At 42.0% G+C, this 17,489-nt stretch overlaps 1 protein-coding gene across 1 annotated transcript in view; it reads right to left on the bottom strand.

Moving 5' to 3' along the window:
• Positions 1-1,978: 1,978 nt before the first annotated feature.
• The window catches only part of DERA (deoxyribose-phosphate aldolase), a 57,698-nt gene continuing 42,187 nt past the window's right edge, over positions 1,979-17,489 (bottom strand). Inside the window, exons 7-9 of the mRNA XM_075757690.1 lie at positions 9,956-10,068; positions 6,109-6,258; positions 1,979-4,390 (exon numbers count right to left, since the gene is read on the bottom strand). Of these exons, the coding sequence (XP_075613805.1) occupies positions 4,334-4,390; positions 6,109-6,258; positions 9,956-10,068 (320 nt within the window). The 3' untranslated portion in view covers positions 1,979-4,333. The remainder of the gene's footprint in view (positions 4,391-6,108; positions 6,259-9,955; positions 10,069-17,489) is intronic.

The raw sequence follows: 17,489 nt of genomic DNA, 5'->3' as shown, positions 1-17,489 counted from the left end.
ATCAAAACAGCGCCCCTTAAAATCACTAGACTCATTAGGAATGGCTAGAGCATCTTGTTGGCACTCCTTCCTTGCATCAATGTTAAATTTCATTAAAAGATATTAAACCAACTTTGTCACACTTTCTCTTGGTAAGCGGTTACTGTAGGTCCTCCCAGAAGGGGAAGGATCTGTAAATTGTCTAGAACAGAGGAAAGGTCTCTACAATATAGCTGGTTGGGACTTGATAGTCACCCATCACTTCCTTCCTCTTGCTTTTAGGGAGTGCAAGGACTACAGCCTTTCCTGATGCTTCTTTCTTTCCAATTCTTACCACTTCACAACTTACCACAGTTCTGGCTTTGGGGGATTTTAATAAAAATGGTCAAACAGTGGTTTTACCTATGCTGTCTTTGCATATTAAGAATACTCTTATCCATGGTTGCTCTACTAAATAAGGACTGACCAGATGGACAATTCTGTCTTTCTCTCCTGGGCAGATTGCATCTAATCAAAAGCAGTTCCCTCCTCCTACTCCTACTGCACACTATGCGTATCATCCAGATGTCAGCACTGGTAATTTCAGCAAAAGCTCACCAAGATTTGGATAAAACTTGCTGCTGTTGTTTTGGGTTTTTCCCCACCCCCAGGGGAGGCAGGGAGCCAAAGTTCCAATTGAGCAAAATAAAATTAAAAGTAGATCATTTTTTTATGTCTCAGTAGTGTGTGCTATGGTATATAATGTATGTTCCCTGCTTCACAAAGGAAATGAAAGAATGAACTTATAGGACTGATGAAATAAAGTTATCAAAGTATTACTTGCCCCAGCTGATATGTACACTTCACATATAATTACTATTTAATATCTTGTTTCCTACAAACCAGAAAAAGCTTACCCTCTCTCCCAATTCCCTCTTCTTGTAAATAAGCTGATGCAGAATCTTCCAGATTTGCAGTTTCTACTTGACTTTCTTCTTGAATTTATTCTCTTCTTTGCAAAGTAATGTGGTCTACAAAATGAAGCTATTTAAAATACTAAATGAATAAGTGTTATAAAAATAATAAATTAGTATACAAGACTGACTTGCACAAAACATATGTTATACGCTGAAATATATTTAGACGGGAGCGCATAATTGCCTGTTCCTTTTCTAATGGCCTGAAGCACAGCGCAAAATCTGAACTTTTCCCTCCCTGCTGCTCCCTCCCCGGTTCCTGGCTGAGTTCAGGTCCCCATTGCTTTTCACAGGCTGTCTGCAGGAGCGACGACCAGCTGCAGCAGCCTCAGTAAATCTCAACCGCCCCCTGACCACGGGAACTAAATGGCAGCAAACGGTCATCAGCGATGGGACACATGGACGAGAGGGCAGTGGAAGTGCCAGTCAGGGCGAAGGGCAGCAAGCCTGGGAGAGCAACACTGCGAGCGCTTCCAGTGGGTGGGGGTGTAGGTCCTGCCACGCCAGCCTCCAGGCCCGGCTCAAACTGCACCTCGGTCGCTGTATCCTCATGCTTGGCGCTCTCAGGGGCTCAGTACTGGAATCAGCCCAGTGATGCTTCTGGCCCTGCCCAGCCTCCTCCCACCCACAGCAGGGGCCCAGGAGCCCCCCTTCAGCTCAGCCCACGGCACTCAGCGCCTCCCTAAGCTACGCTGCAGGAGTGCCGGTCTCCATCCCCGCCTCTGGGATGCACCTCAGACCTGCGCTGCTGGTAGCTGTCTCCTGGACATGCCTTGTCGTATGTCTCCAGCCCGCTCCCCTCCTGCTCCTGATGGGACCCCCAGCCCAGGTTCATCCCCTCGCATCACTAGGGCTGTCAACAGACCAATACCTGGCTGGTACCAGCAGCTTCTGCAGGAGAAAGTGAGAGATGAGGCTCCACATGGGGGTCCACAACCACAGACAAGATGAGTACAACTCACTTCAGTCACAGAGTTGCCAACAAAGACAACCAGTCACTCTATAACACTGAGCCTTCTGCATATTCCTTGAAAAAAACCACCTCAAAACCAGAATCGTCTTTATTTGAATGTGTTTACAGATTCTGTTACTTTTAAATTTTTTCTTCCATCCCTCCTCCCCAAAAAAAATTTACAGGATTCGACAGAAAAAAATGTTTAAATTACTTTCCAATTGAGCTTCTCCCAAAACACCAGTTGGCTTGGAGTTGCACAGTATTTCACATGGGTGTGTTTGTAATGTTCATGGAAAAGGGAAGCGGCTATCTTCAACTTTTCAGGAAGCCAAACTTCTCCTTCCACAAATGGAGCCTGTTCCCTCTGAAGCAAAGTAACCAGCAGCAGCCCATGTACACATCAAAAGGAAGGGGGGCGGGCATCAACAGAAATATAAACAATTCCTCCTGGCAAGTTCATTAATCGACCCGTAGCTCCCGTGGAAACAGTGAGGTTGTTCTCAGAGGTATTCACGTTGAATAGTTAGGTCGCAAAGTTGGACCTTCATTAATTTTAAGGAAATACACAGAGTCCTTCACCTAGAACCTAAAGTATCTCCAAAAAAATAGCTTCTATCTTCACCCTAAATGTCCAAAAGAACACCACCAACAAAAAAGGTATACTTTGCAAGTGAGGTGAATCTTTCTGTTAATGAAAGTATGGAAATACACTCTAACATTTATGTGGATAGAGCAAAATCCAGTGTGTGGTTGCTGGAAGGGCATGGCAGAGGGTCAACCTGGCAAGCACCTGGTGGGAGCTGACTTCACGTAATGGGCTCCGTGTTTCTGAAAGCTCAGCGGCAGAATTTTCCTCTAAATACACAATCAGGCACTGGATCTTTCCTTCAAGAAACTGGCAGTGAAATCAGAAGGAAAACCTGTGGCAAAAACCACCACTTTCCAGGAAAACAAACATGTGAAAATACAGTCACAACTCAGTCTTATTTTCTGTGTTGAAGCCTAAACCAGAAAAAGGCTGAACGCCTTGGATTAACTACTTCCTGGGAAATTAAGGCCTATTTTTAGTACTGAGCACTGTTGTTTCTCTGATACTATTTTTTCCCCTATTCAGCTTTTCTATCTGTCCAAGGTGTTTTGTAGACCACTAGTGATTCAGGTGGTATAACCAGATAAATAACTGAGTTATTATCTTTATGAAGCACAGATCTCTCTGTAATAAATGTACCTTGTAGCTTGATTTACAGCAAAATCCTCCTCCTCTTACTTCCCCGATGAGACCTACTTAAGTCAGTGAGACTAGTCATGATGATAAGATAATTAAGTTTTTAGTACAACTCTGGTTAGTGAGCAGAATGCAGTTCTGAAATAATGAATCTACTAGCTCCAGTCTGATATTCAAAAGGTGTTGATGATTTTGGTATTATTCTTAATGTGCTCTGAGAAAAGTACTTTTTACATTAAAGCTGTAAACCCCATGTAGGACACAATTCAAATCACCTTTTAAATTAAAGAACTGCTTTTAAAAGGGCAAAGTGGAAGTTCAGCCAGCATAGCAGTGACACCTGCAAACTGACAGTCAAACCCCCCTACATTAAAATGGAAAGATTTGCATGAATGTGTTTTAAAATGACAGGAGACAGGAATGGGAGCTTCTAAGCAAGTTAGACTAAAATTTTAAGAGTGAAATGCCTAAAAATAGGCCCTTGAATGCATAGTTAGGCACCTATATAGAGGCTGCTTGATTTTCAGTTGTTCTGATCACCCAGAGCTCCCATTAACTTCAGGAGCAACTGTGGATACTCAGCTGTTCCAGAAATCAAGCCACCTTTATTCAAGGGTCTAAATATGGATGTCTGCGCCCAAGTTTGGGGAAAAAAATAATAAAAAAAAAAGGCATTTTTTTGCTACAGAGACATTTTATAAAAGAAAGTAATAGCCAAGTTTCATTTTCTCAGGTTACAATGCTTGAAACTGAATCAACATAACAATTAATAGTGCAACACATCTGTGGCAGAAGATTTTGTCTGAGGTGAATGGAGAGCTATTCCAAGATCTGTAGCTCTTAATTAGCAATCTGTAACATTCCATAGATATTTCATATTCTGCGCCTGCAAAATGTTACCAGGCCACCTAAATCTTTTTCATAGTATTTCAGTGTTGCCATTAATAAGCTTTTCAGGCTGGTCTGAGGAAGACTTTGCAAGATTAACTTTGCAAATCTGTAAGTATTAACTATTTAACTATTTCAGAATTACCATTTTTTCTGCTTTTGGATTGAGTGCAACCAGCAGACTCAAGCATATTTTTAAATACTACAAAATATGAAGAAGGGAGAATTAGGCCTTTAATTCTACCATATGCCCTTGGTTGTCAGAAGACTTCTGAATGCTGCTTGCTTAAAGACCTCTTTTGTAAAAATAATCCTGAGTTGATTTTGTGTCTAAGCCATTGCCAGGTCATGCTGAAGTGCATGAGAGCCAGTCACATGGTAGAAAATCTGCAAGAAAAAAGAAAATTTTTGTATGACTAAATCTGAACGTGTCAGGGAATTAACAAATCAAAGGCGTGCCAGATGAAGATGATGGATATTTGTTTGTGTGTGCATGCATAAAATATGATGTAATATACCTTTATATATTTGTTTATAGGATCTGAACTAAGGGCTCTTGCTGCTTTGCTTGGCAAAAAAGAAAAAAGCAAAGTTGCTTTTACTAAGCTTTCAAAAATAGCCAGGTAGAAGACAATGCTTTTCTCTCACTGTAATCTGATTTTGATGATTTCAATATTATTTTGTGATAAAGTATCCAAAATTGCTTATGCTTTTACATGGCTCATTTCAAACTATTCTTTTAACGGTACTGTCCTGGGGGTGAGGGCGTGTTCTCCTAATTTTCTGTTTGTTTGTTTTTTTAAATACCTGTTTGTTTTATTGAATATAATGACTGGGACATTTTATCTTACATGTTTTTAGATGGCACAGTATAGCAGAGCTTTGGTCATGACTGGGGCATTTGTGTAATCCCTGGCAGATAAAAGGATGCCACCCTTAAGAAATCAACAAATCACACAACACAATCACAGGCTGTGTTGTAAGACTCAGCAACGATGGCAGTGGCAACAGGAAAGTTCATGCTGCTTTCTCAAAATCGGGGACATGATTTTAGATGAAGAGTGAGGCAGAGGCAGTCTGGGAATGAAGCAGGCCAGTATTCTCATTGCGGGAGCGAGCCAGGGGTTTTCAACAGTCATGAATGCTCACCTCACATCTATCAGCTGTTCTATATTTCTTAAGATATGTCAGTATTTCAGCTGCTAGGAAAGGTGGGGAAAAGGAACAGTCAGACTTTTTTTTCTCCCCCAAATCCCCTACATCTCATGTTCTCCTACCAGCAGCAACAGCACAAGGACTCTCAAACTTTTTTCTTGGTTAAAGCTAATATCACGTCATCTCCTGGGTTTAATGGACATAGGAGTGAAGTTCAGCAGCCCTGAGGGTTTAGTAGTTCCTGTGACACTACACTGTTCTCAACTACGCTGTATCCTTCAGGGATGATACCCTGCACCAGTGAGGTAGGTCATGGCTAGGTCAGAACCCTTCTTCCCACTGGGAACTACACATTGCCACCGCACCACATACACTATGTGTCTGCCAGGAAACACAGTGACCAGCCTGCACAAAAATAAAAGCAATTAGAAAACTGAGGCTTTGTAGGAGGCAATTGCTTTTCTTCCCCAGAAAATAATCAATATGTAAAAACTTCTCTATCAGCATTACCATATGTAGGATGAGATGTGACTTTCTCCACAGCATGGAAATGTATTGTGAACATTTGTGGCACTGTCACACAAAGGGTCTGTGAGATATTCTGAGGGTCAGCTGAACTGGCAACAGCTAGGAGCGCAGGGGAGTGCACTACCGTGCACTGGCAAAAGGTTCCACATACGTACAAACTGAGCCTCTTTGCTCACTGCGATGCAAACCTGGCCCAGGCAATTGCCAGCTGCTGGAATATGAGAGTCCCAGATGTCTGCAACGACAGGCCAAATTTAAAGAAATACTGGGCAGAAAGTGAACCTGTCATTAATAATGAATTAGATGTATGTTCTATTATCTTTTAAACAGTACCAAAAAGCACATTTTTCAAAACAGTAAGCCAGCACATTTAGAAAGATTACTTTTTCTCTCCACCAATCTCAAAACTGTTAACATCTAACCTGTTTTTCAATGTCTTCCAGCAAACTACTGGCACCCAGGCGAAAGAGCTCTGGTGTTAGCCATTCCACGCCCAGTTCGTCCTTCACCAGCATAAGCCAAGTAATAGCTTCTTTTGCCGTCCGAATGCCCCCAGCAGGTTTAAATCCAACCTTCATATAGAAAAAAAAGAAGTGCAATACATATTTTCACTCATCAGCAAGCCCAGAAGAGCAATCAGTATTTGTACACCTGCAGTCTCAAAGTGCCTGTGGTGCATGTAACAACTCTACTCGGTAAGTATCTGACTGCAAACAGAATAAGCTCTGGACTAGCGCTGAGAGCTATCAAGGCTCAGCCATCACTGCAAAAGGTAACATTTTCATCCCGAGGGACAGCGACTGAGGGAGCAATACTTTCGACTCCAGTGCGCTTTCTCAGGAGCTGCGTTTGAGGTCTAATGGGAGTACTGTGCCTATAGTACATATTAGGCCAAGGGATTTAGGCCAGACCTGGGATATCTGCACATCACCTACTGCCCATGTCACAATCTAATTCCAAATATGTAACTACAAATATGCATGCAATAACATAACAGTAAAGGTGCCGAAATAAAGCACGTGAGGCAGCCAACTCATATGGAAAGCAGTGAGAGATGGTTGTACTTTATAAAAAGCCTGTGTGCCACAGTTATATGTGATTGGGCTGTACATTCAAACCTATCAGAGGTTTAATTTTCACTAAAATTTTCCAGAGGGGAATTAAATTAGGTCTGTCTTTACCAAAAATTGAAAATTTAGTGCTTCGGAGAAACTGCAAAACTTCTCTCCCAACACATGCTGGATATGCTTTCAGTCACTTGACGTGAGATACATGAAACATTTGGTCAGGTGAACTGTCACGTATGTAGAGGCACACACATCAAGAAGAACCTGTCTTTGAGGTAAAGCATGTCTTGAATCCCATGATCAACCTGCTGTGCAGAGCCACCACTGAGGGGACTTGGCGTGCACCCCCAATGCCAGTCTTTTGGTTACATGCCATTTAAACGCATCTCATCCTGAGACAGAGCTTGTGACACGCAGCTATCAAATCCCTCATCAAAAATTTTGTCACCTGTATTAGCCAAAATGTTGGCCTGCAGCAGATTATTAAACTCCTAAAAAACAAGGAGAATTAGGAAAAAATGTTTCTGCATTAAAAAAAAAAAATCTGAATAATCTGTACAGTAGCACACAGTGATTCTTTCTACATTTCCCTCTGCCATAAACCTTTACCTTGGGTACTCCTTCCTGTCAGCTGCCTTCTGCAAGAATTGTCATTCTGATTTCTGTATATACGTTTCTGAAACCTCACTGCATTGAGGATTTCTTTGTATCTTATGGATATAATAGTGGATTCAAAAAGTATATGTTTTTAAATGGGTTTGGTAATTATTTTTTTTATAGTGATTTCAGGACAAACAAACACAGAATAAAACCTTCTCTCACACTGAAGCATTATGATAACAGCATATTTCCAATAAGATTATAAAGAACAGTAACAACAAAAGCTTGATAAATCCAAAACATGACGAGTGTTTTTGTGGATGGATGGATGGATGGATGGATGGATGGATGCGTGAATGTATGCATACATCTGTTAACATTAGATTTCTAAAAGGAATTTAAACCACAGCAACTGGAAAAGCATGTTCTAGACAATAAATTAAAATAGCGCGTATGTATTTTCCCTCAGGAAGAGAAATCCTAAAGAAATTCGAATTTAGATTTCTTCCTAGAAATATTACAGCTCTTTGAGATAATCTGTGGCAAAACTAAGTAAAATAGAGTTAATAAGAGAATTAAAAACACCACACAGAATTCCTTCCCCTTTTAGCAAATTCTGAAAGCTCCTTTCTTTGCAGAAAAGCTGACAAAGACAAGCCTGTCCTCTCCTCCATTTACGGCACATCTGACTGCCATAAAAACGCAAAAAGGAAGGGGGGTTGGAATTTAATTCAAGAGCAGTACAAAGTCCAGCTACCACTTTCCTGCTGTTTCACAGCATTTCATTATTTTGCTTAATAAGTTCATCTCCTCGAGAATTTTCTCTTCACCTTATATTATTAAAAGTAATAAGTTTTTCTGGATTGGGGGTTTTCCCAACAGAAAAACCAATTTATGTATGTCCTTCAATAATGACAGGAAAAGATTATTTCCCATTATATTGCACACTTTTCATATCACCACCACAGCTTATCATTCAATAAATGTTACTCTGCAACTTGTTCCTTTCCTCGAAGAAGTTTAATTTCTGTATTAACCTGTTTTTCCCAGCCAACGCCTTGCTAGAAAGCATCCCTACAGCAGCAAAATTAGTTTGTTAAAGAAACCATTTAGAAATCTCTTGTCACTGATAATATTGTCTTCGGTTAATAAAAGCACATAAAGTCAGTTTACATCTAATTCACTGACACACACGTGCACACAGACATAAGCAATCGTTCTTAATAACACATTTTATACCATGAATGCATCCTTTTAAAGCAAAAGGTGAATTCAACGTTTATATCCAATTATAGGTACAAAGCTGTGTTAATGCAGCGGAGCTCAACCCCTGGCACACAGCTCCTGTGAGCGGCACCGGTGCAGAGGTGAGTCACCCAGCCCCAGGGATCTGCCGCAGGTTGGCAGCAGTGACGATGCTGCCGCAGAAGCAAGACTTTCAGAGCTGCTCGAGTTGTTGCGTGGCAGAGATGCAGGCTGGGGAAGGGTGGAGTAAGGACAGCCCAGGGATCTATGCTGGCCTCATCTGGACAACTACAGAGAGCAGATGGACACACATCTAACCTGCTGTCAATGTGCTCCCTGAGCTCCAACAGCCCCTGAAGCCATCTCAGCCCCTTTCCCACTGCCCTAGCATCATACCTTGAAAGGCCACCTGCAGAAGACACAGAAGGGTGAGTTGGAGAGGACAGGAGGGTGACCCAGAAATGGGGAGGGGGTCTTAGCTACAGATATGGTTTCCTTCCCTGAGGCTGCAAGTGAGGACAAAGCCCACTGCTGTACACCAGCACCAGATCTAACTGGCAGCCCCCACTTGCCTGGGGATAAAGGAGGTGAGAGATGGCTTAAGCCTTCCTGGATAACCTCTTCCTTCCTCACTGCTTCAGCCCAAGGATGGACACACATCTATGGCTGTGCTGTACACTCCCCCCTGCTCCTTGCCTCCATGACCTCACTTGACAGTGACCTGATGGATAAATGTTGTGTAACAGGACATAATGTCTTCTGGTCCTTGTCCTCCCCCTCTCTCCCCCTCACAACAGGATCCAACTGAATCTGCCTTCTTGTCCCCTTGGAGAGCCCCTCTGGCAAGGGAGGAAAGAGCAGAGTTTATCCCTTGGGTTGCCAGAACAATGTCAGAAAATACAGTTGTGTACACTGGACCGTCTCTTGATGGCTATAAATTTGTATAGCTCCACTGAGGTTTATGGGAGCATGCCAATCACTGTCAGCTTGAGATTTGCCCTGTTATTAATGGAGATGACCATTTAAATACTTCAATGGTGAAACAAAACTCAAACCCAAATGCAGCAGGGGATGCAGCAAGATTGCATGAGCTTTTAGAGAATGACAGTTATTCAAGGGAGGAAAGCCAGAAGTGCTACTTTTTTTTTCTTTTTTTTCTTTTTTTGTTTTTTAAGAATACAAATATTAGCAAATCAAATGAGAAATACAAGAGAGAAGTCCCATTACTTGTTGCTCAAATAGCCACTAAGTAAGCTAATGTATATGGATTTATATGCTCTGCATTTTGAAACTATTACAGTCTTATTTCCTTCTGGGTGACCCTGTGGTTAATTTTTATAAAGGTAGTGAGAATTACCTTGTTGCCAGTTTGCCAGTAGAATTCTTTAATGGCTCGCATCATGACTACTCCGACTGGAAAGGTCGCGTTTTCCACCTCCTTTCCTGTAGATGTCTTTATAAAATCAGAACCTGAAAGGAAGTAAATAGCTTTATGGTAGTTTTAGAACAAGAGTCACTCTGCACATACATAGTTCACACTCTCCAAAGATGTCCTCATCCTTGACAGCGATTATGAAGCATTCCTTTATACGTACGTCCCTGTGGTGTCAGTGCTAATCTTGCTCTGGTCAAGGACAGAGGAGGAGGATGATACCCACCTGGTTTCAGAAAAAGTCAGACATTTCCGTGGCTAAATGAACATCCCAGCTCTTAATTCTTTGCTCTAGCTATCTATCAGACTAACAATCTATTCAGGACAGTCCAATATAATATATGTCCAAGTGGAGAATGGTGACAAGTGGCGTCCCTCAGAGGTCAGTACTGGGACCAGCACTGTTCAACATCTTTGTTGGCGACATGGACAGTGGGATCGAGTGCACCCTCAGCAAGTTTGCCGACGACACCAAGCTGTGTGGTGTGGTCGACACGCAGGAGGGAAGGGATGCCATCCAGAGGGACCTTGACAAGATTGAGAGGTGGGCCCGTGCAAACCACATGAAGTTCAACAAGGCCAAGTGCAAGGTCCTGCATGTGGGTCGGTGCAATCCCAAGCACGACTACAGGCTGGGCGAGGAATGGATCGAAAGCAGCCCTGAGGAGAAGGACTTGGGGGTATTGATTGATGAGAAGCTCAACATGAGCTGGCAATGTGCACTTGCAGCCCAGAAAGCCAACTGTGCCCTGGGCTGCATCAAAAGAGGAGTGACCAGCAGGTCGAGGGAGGTGATCCTGCCCCTCTACTCTGCTCTTGGGAGACCCCACCTGGAGTCCTGTGTCCAGCTCTGGGGGCCCCAGTACAGGAGAGACATGGAGCTGTTGGAGCGAGTCCAGAGGAGGGCCACGAAGCTGATCAGAGGGCTGGAGCACCTCTCCTATGAGGACAGGCTGAGAGAGAGTTGGGATTGTTCAGCCTGGAGAAGAGAAGGCTCTGGGAAGATCTAATTGTGGCCTTCCAGTACCTGAAAGGGGCCTACAGGAAAGCTGGGGAGGGACTGTTTATCAGGGAGTGTAGTGACAGGACAAGGGGTAATGGGTTTAAGCTGAAGGAGGGTCGATTTAGATTAGATGTTAGAAAGAAATTCTTCCCTGTGAGAGTGGTGAGGCACTGGAACAGGTTGCCCAGAGAGGTTGTGGATGCCCCATCCCTGGAAGTGTTCAAGGCCAGGTTTGATGAGGCTTTGGGTGGCCTGGTCTAGTGGAAGGTGTCCCTGCCGGTGGCAGGGGGGTTGGAACTAGATGATCTTTGGAGGTCCCTTCCAACCCAAACCATTCTATGATTCTATGTTCCTGTATGGACACTCAATATATGTGTATATATACATTAATAGGAATGTGTCTGACTAACCGCAACAATGGAAATTCTTTCCTCCAAACAAATTTTGCATATAAATCAACATTTCCACAAGGATCTTTCTGAACAGAAACAATTTTCATCAGTTTTTTTTTAATTTAACTTTGCATCTATTTAGTGTCTATTTGACAGTCTAGTAATGTATCTCCTGCAGCTGTTTAAAGTGAAAGAAAAAAAAATCCTATGTGTATTTACAAAACCAACTGTGCAATACTGTAAACAGGGGAAAAACTCCCTTCTTATGTATTTTGCAATTGCAACATTGCAAATTACTATACTTAAAGCCATGGTCTGATGCAATGCATTAACAAGGGCAAAACATCCGTGTTATTTGAAGAAGGAGAGTTAGCCTTGGCTTATTTTCTTCTGGTTTTTCGCTTGTGAACAATATTCTCCACCGCCTGTCCTGCATACTTGTGTAGTGGTCTTGTGCATTCTTGCTGTTCTGGGTTGGCTTAAAATGAATCCTGCAGCACAATATAACAAAAAGCTAAGAAACTAACCACAAAAATTGCCTTGCAGAGTATGATCCTGCATTGACACAATACAATGACAAAACTTCTTTAATAGCATTAGGGCGCCCTTCATCCCTGCGAACCTACCTCTTAGAAAAGGTGTACTGTGGGATCATTAATTATCAAAAGTAATCGGGAGAAGAGGAGGGCTAATTCAAACATCGTGTAGTAGTGCATCATCCACTTAAGTCAATTGGAACTGCATCTGCTTCCACTTCAAATTTGGCTTAGGGTCCATTTTGTCTCTTATTTGAATGATGATGCCTCTACAACATCCCCTAGAGCAAGCAAGGAAAGGTTCACTCCTGGCTCAAACTAAAGAGTTGCCTAGACTACATTTTGACGGTGTGCTGCGGCACAGTCCTGAGACCCGTCTTCCCAATGACACAGCTGACCGGCACACAGCTAGGTCTCAGCCTGATGGGAAGTTAAGACAAAGCCAGGCGTGTTTCTGCATCCTGTGATTTAAACATAATGGAAGTGTATTGCTAACATTGTGTCTTGTAAGACCACGGTTTTCTCTGTAGGCTTCCTGTCTAGGCAGTAACTCGGCCTGTTGGTGATTAAATTACACCCTCCTATGACAATTCCCATTCTAAAGAAAAACAGTTATTTGTAAAAAAAGTTCTAACTCCAGAGAAAGTGCAATGTGCAAAAGAGGCAATTAATAGTCGATTGAGCTTTGCAAAGAACGGAGCACATAGGAGAGACAATTGAGTTACATATTTCAGAGCTACTCCCTTCCAGAGAGACACTACGGACATCTGATAGTCACATTAAAACAAGTTACAGTGGAAGTGAAACTTCAACATTGCCAAATTATATTTTTAATTTCCCTTTTGAAATGTAGCACTTAAAGTCCTTCAGTGCAATACTTTTCATTTTTTCTAGTATAAGGTAAGTCAAAGCTTTTATAAGTCTTATAATTACAAGTCTCTATGGTACAGTTTCATTAAAAACTTTCATTAAACAACAGCTGCCCTTGTATATGGTCTTCTAATCAATTTGGTCAAACAGAATGACTTCTAATCAGCTGTTGATAAAAATAGAAGATGAAATTTTAATTCTAATAGATTAACCACAAACTCAAGATAGTCTTCAAAATCCATCTAGCTCTATTCTCCAGTGGATTTAACGACTATTCAGCAACTCATTACTAAATAGAACAAGATGAACATTTTCCAGTTCATTAAAGAAATGTACTATGTATTTTTGCATTGTCCTCATGATTCGTTACAGGGAGTCTTAATTACAAGATAATGGATAATGGTTATTAAATGCAGACTCCAGTAATGAAGCTCTATTCATTTGCGAGCCTCAGAGACTGCAAAGAGGGGAAAATAAAATTACTAGCTTCAAAAGATTAACGGATCAAATTATTATTCAATTTTGAAAATCTCATTCAGACTTCATAGAAACAAGAAGAGATTAAAAACTAGTATTAGTTCAAAAGTAGTGCATTTATATATTTATTTTTAAATAATATCTTAAGGCTATTACCAGAATAATCAGCTTTAGATGTGATTATTAGACAAACATACAGCCAATTTAGTAGCATCCTCTAACAATGAAAACAATACATTTTTATTTCCTGAACAAATTCTATTTATGACACAAGAGCTTGGTAGCAGGATTGCATGCAGCCTCTCGAAGAAGATAGAAGATGCACGCTAGCAGAGCGAGCCACAATGGAAGGTGCTATTAATGTTTAGATTTCAGGAATGAAAAGGGGGATTTAAAAATCAACCACTGCTGTAAAAAGCATCTCATTAAGTAGACTTTATGCCAACCTTGTAATAATAGGGAAGTTTCACCAACTCTATTTCTTACTCAAGTTTTCAAAAACAGGTCTAAGGAATGGAGTTCAGCAGGAGTTTCACCTGGAAATTTAGGTGATGATTTGGAAACTGAGTTTTACCGCCCATCTTCTCATCTTCCTATGAATGTATACACTCAAAAAATCAAAGCTAATGTTAATCCATGCTGGATGGCTTTCCCCTTCCTTAGAGTAGGTTACACGATTCAATGAAACATTAAATCAAAGACTTAAAAAAAAAAAAAAAAAAAAAAAAAGTGTTCTTCAGGGTAGATTTCTAGGTCCAGCGAGCCTGGAAAAGGCCACACTTTCTACTCTTTTCCAATGTGTAACCACAACAGTACACTGCCTTTCAAGGCAGTGAGTCATGTAAGACTCATTGAATCAGTAAGGAGTGGAAATATCAAAGCCTTTTTGAAACACAGCAGCGTTACATGCCTGTTTCAGGTGGGCTTGCTGCCAGCCTAGCAACCCACCTGCGTGTGACACATTACAGCACCACAGCCCGGCAAGCACAAACTGCATCGGTGTACTTTAACCAGAGATGGAAATCTGAATAAACCATAAGAAATGCTGCGGTCACACATCTTGTGAAATCAGGTAGAGTATTTCAAGATATTAAATCCCCTCTTCCCTTGTGCTCTTACCCCCCCATACACACACACAACTCTCAGCCACTGCTCTCACAAAATAAGCCATGTAAACACGCGGACGCTAAAAAGAAAATCAGTGTCTTCATAGCATGCTGCCTGGGTCCACACCTAGAGGTCAAGATGAAGTCTACTATATTATTTCTATTCTAGATACTCACACAGCCTTATTTATGGTAGTACCTGAGCAGAGGTGTAAGGCTGAGGTATACAGAAGCGGAGAGACTTGCCCAAGGCCTCCCAGCAAGCATTTGGCAGGGCAGGGATTGAACGCCCTGGTCTCCTGAAGGCCAGAAGAGCTGCCATGACTGGCGCACCCTACTGCTATATCCCCTACATCATCTCGAAACCCTACAAAGCTTCCCAGTACAGGTAACACTGAAGCAGAGCATGAGAACTGAAGAATCTTATTTAGATGACAGCATCCAGGAAACATACACTCTGGTTCCATAATTAAGCAATAACGAATAATAAGCAGTATAGCAATCGTGGAATAATCACAACCTTTTGGTTGTGAAGTGCTTCAAATGCCCTTGGGGAATGATTATCTACTGATAACTACAGATTCTGCGTTGTTGCTTTGCTCTTAATAAAGAACAAAGATGCGCCTGGCAGTTCTAAACAAGAGTTTAGAGAGAGATGCTTGCAGAGGGACAATTATGCCATGCTACTTTGTAAGTACTTGCAATGAGCACAAATACATCTTGGTTGCTGCAACTCAGATGTAACAATATGGGCAACATAGGGTGAACATGTACCTTCCAAGACTTCTAGGATTGGTGGCAAAAAGAGGCGTGCTGCTGAGGGGACCTGCAAAAGCCTCTGCTGTTTGTGCTGACAAAGTAGCAAGGTAGTAGTACATTATCAAATGTGCATAAAGTCCCATTAGCAAGTCATCTTTCTATTTTATGAGTATCTAAAATAAGGGTCTTAAGATTCACACACAATTAGCCTGCCTAGCTGTGACCAGGTTATCAACCCTCTGAAAATAAAAGGCAGAGCAAGATTTAAAAGGCTAATGTAGGAGTTAATTCTTGTCAGTTGAGTTATCATAATTGTCCACTTACATGTCCTTATCCTACTCCAGTGGCAAGATAAAATACATTCCCTGCTAGCTTAACTTTGCTGTTGAGGAGGAGAAGAGAACACGAAGCTGTGACAACTCACTTTAGCAATAGCTCACCAAGTAGCTTCAACCCCATCATACATGGCTGCACTGCCAGACCACTTGGTTAGGTGCCTAGATGTTTTCACACGCCTATGTCTAAGCTACCATTTTGAAAAATGCTAGCTTATAACTTGGTATTTTGTGAACTGCATGGGTTTTTTAAATTCTTTTTGGAAAAGTGCCTGCATGGAGGGTAAAAAACCAAAGATCACAGGGCTCCATGTTTAATATCTGTTTACAAATAAGACAACCTTTCTCATGACCCATCCTATCATCTCAGGCCGGTTTTCAAGACCCAGAAAGGATGCTTCCTCCCTTGCACACCACCTCTGGTAACAGGCGTTCTGCAGGCCAAATGATGCCCTTAGGAATACTTACGCATGCACATGAAGGGACAAATTATTAAGTCCATACTTATGCAAATGCCCTGTAGATGATGTCTGAAAGAATTCAGCATTGCTGAATTATGCATAGCTTGCTAATGCACTATTATAGTGTCTACCACAGGTCTCCATAGAACACTATTATTTAATTAGTATTAGTTTCTTGTGTGTTCATTTAAAATGTGTTTCTTTAGAAGGTTCAATGTAAAGATCCATACCAACTTCTGTTGCTTGGCTATATAGCATGGACTCTTGCTATTTTTAGACCATTCCTTCCAATCCCTATTTGGTATGGTGAAAGAGAAGATAAATAATTGACATGTGCTCCAGGCTCAAAGGCCACAGCCGGAATCCCTGTCGATGGTGGCTCTAGGCTTCAAACCACACTGAAGCGCAGGAGGAAACACGCTCCCAGTCCCCTCCCGTATTGCCAGGCAGAAGCAGTGTTGGGAGATGCCAGGGTGCAGAAGCAGTTCAGACAATTACGTGCTGCTGCTGGAACAGCCATTCCTCTTCCTCTCCAAAGAGGAAGCAGCAGGATATCCTCCCAAGAGTGACCAGTGGGACCACAAGGAAGCATAAAGAATCTCTGTATTGTTATCTGCTTGTTAAATTTCATGTTTCTTTACCAAAATCTCATTTTTCTTCTTTAAAACTGTGTACCATGTATTACACTCAAGAGCTTTTCAGTGTATGACCTATATTAACCTTATTTCATTTTGCAGATGGCATTACTGGAACGGGCTAAGCAGTTTGCCTAATGACACATGACGAGCCAAAGGTAGAAAGAACAAATAAATCAATAACATCCCAACACCTAATCCTAACCTTACTGTAATCACTGAGAAAAAAAAATACATCTTTTCTGTCAGATTATCCTCTCGCAATGCTGTTTTCCTTCACAGGCTACGCTGTGGGCTATTTTTTGCCACAACCCTTCTGATTTTGAGCAAGAGACAAAATACAAGTGTCATCAGTGCAAATCTCATCCACTCTAGCATAGGCTCAGCTTGAGAGTGCAGCCCAGCACTCCCAGGGCAGGAGGCAGTGCTGGTGGCACAGCTCTGGCCCCAGATGCCCAAACCCACCGCCTCCTCCGGCACAATACCCATGACAAAACAGAAGCAGGCAGCCATGGTGCATTTAAGCCAGCGGAGAGAAGCGTGAACAGGGTCGAAGGAGCAACAGAAGCGGTACGTGGAGATACGTGTCGGTTACCATTAGCTTTAAGATGAGGCTGTTCCATCAGCTACCAAAATACCTGAAGAGTAAGGAGAAAGGGGGAAGAACCACCACAAACAACTGAAAAAAGCATGGATAGTGTGGTAGTGGTGAGAGCAGCCGCAGCACCTGCATAAAATGAAAGTGCTCCACAGCATGCGTGGAGGCACAGACCAGCAGACCTGCTCCCTCTTAGTGCCACCACTGTCATCATCTCCACAATTACACAGCAGCTACCTACAAAAAAGGCAGTCACATCTTTCAATACCTCGTTCCAACTCCTTGCT

This window comes from Balearica regulorum, chromosome 1, assembly GCF_011004875.1.
Source record: "Balearica regulorum gibbericeps isolate bBalReg1 chromosome 1, bBalReg1.pri, whole genome shotgun sequence".
Taxonomy (NCBI): domain Eukaryota; kingdom Metazoa; phylum Chordata; class Aves; order Gruiformes; family Gruidae; genus Balearica; species Balearica regulorum.
The sequence above is the reverse complement of the archived record's forward strand: the minus strand, read 5'-3'. Positions and strand labels throughout refer to the sequence as shown.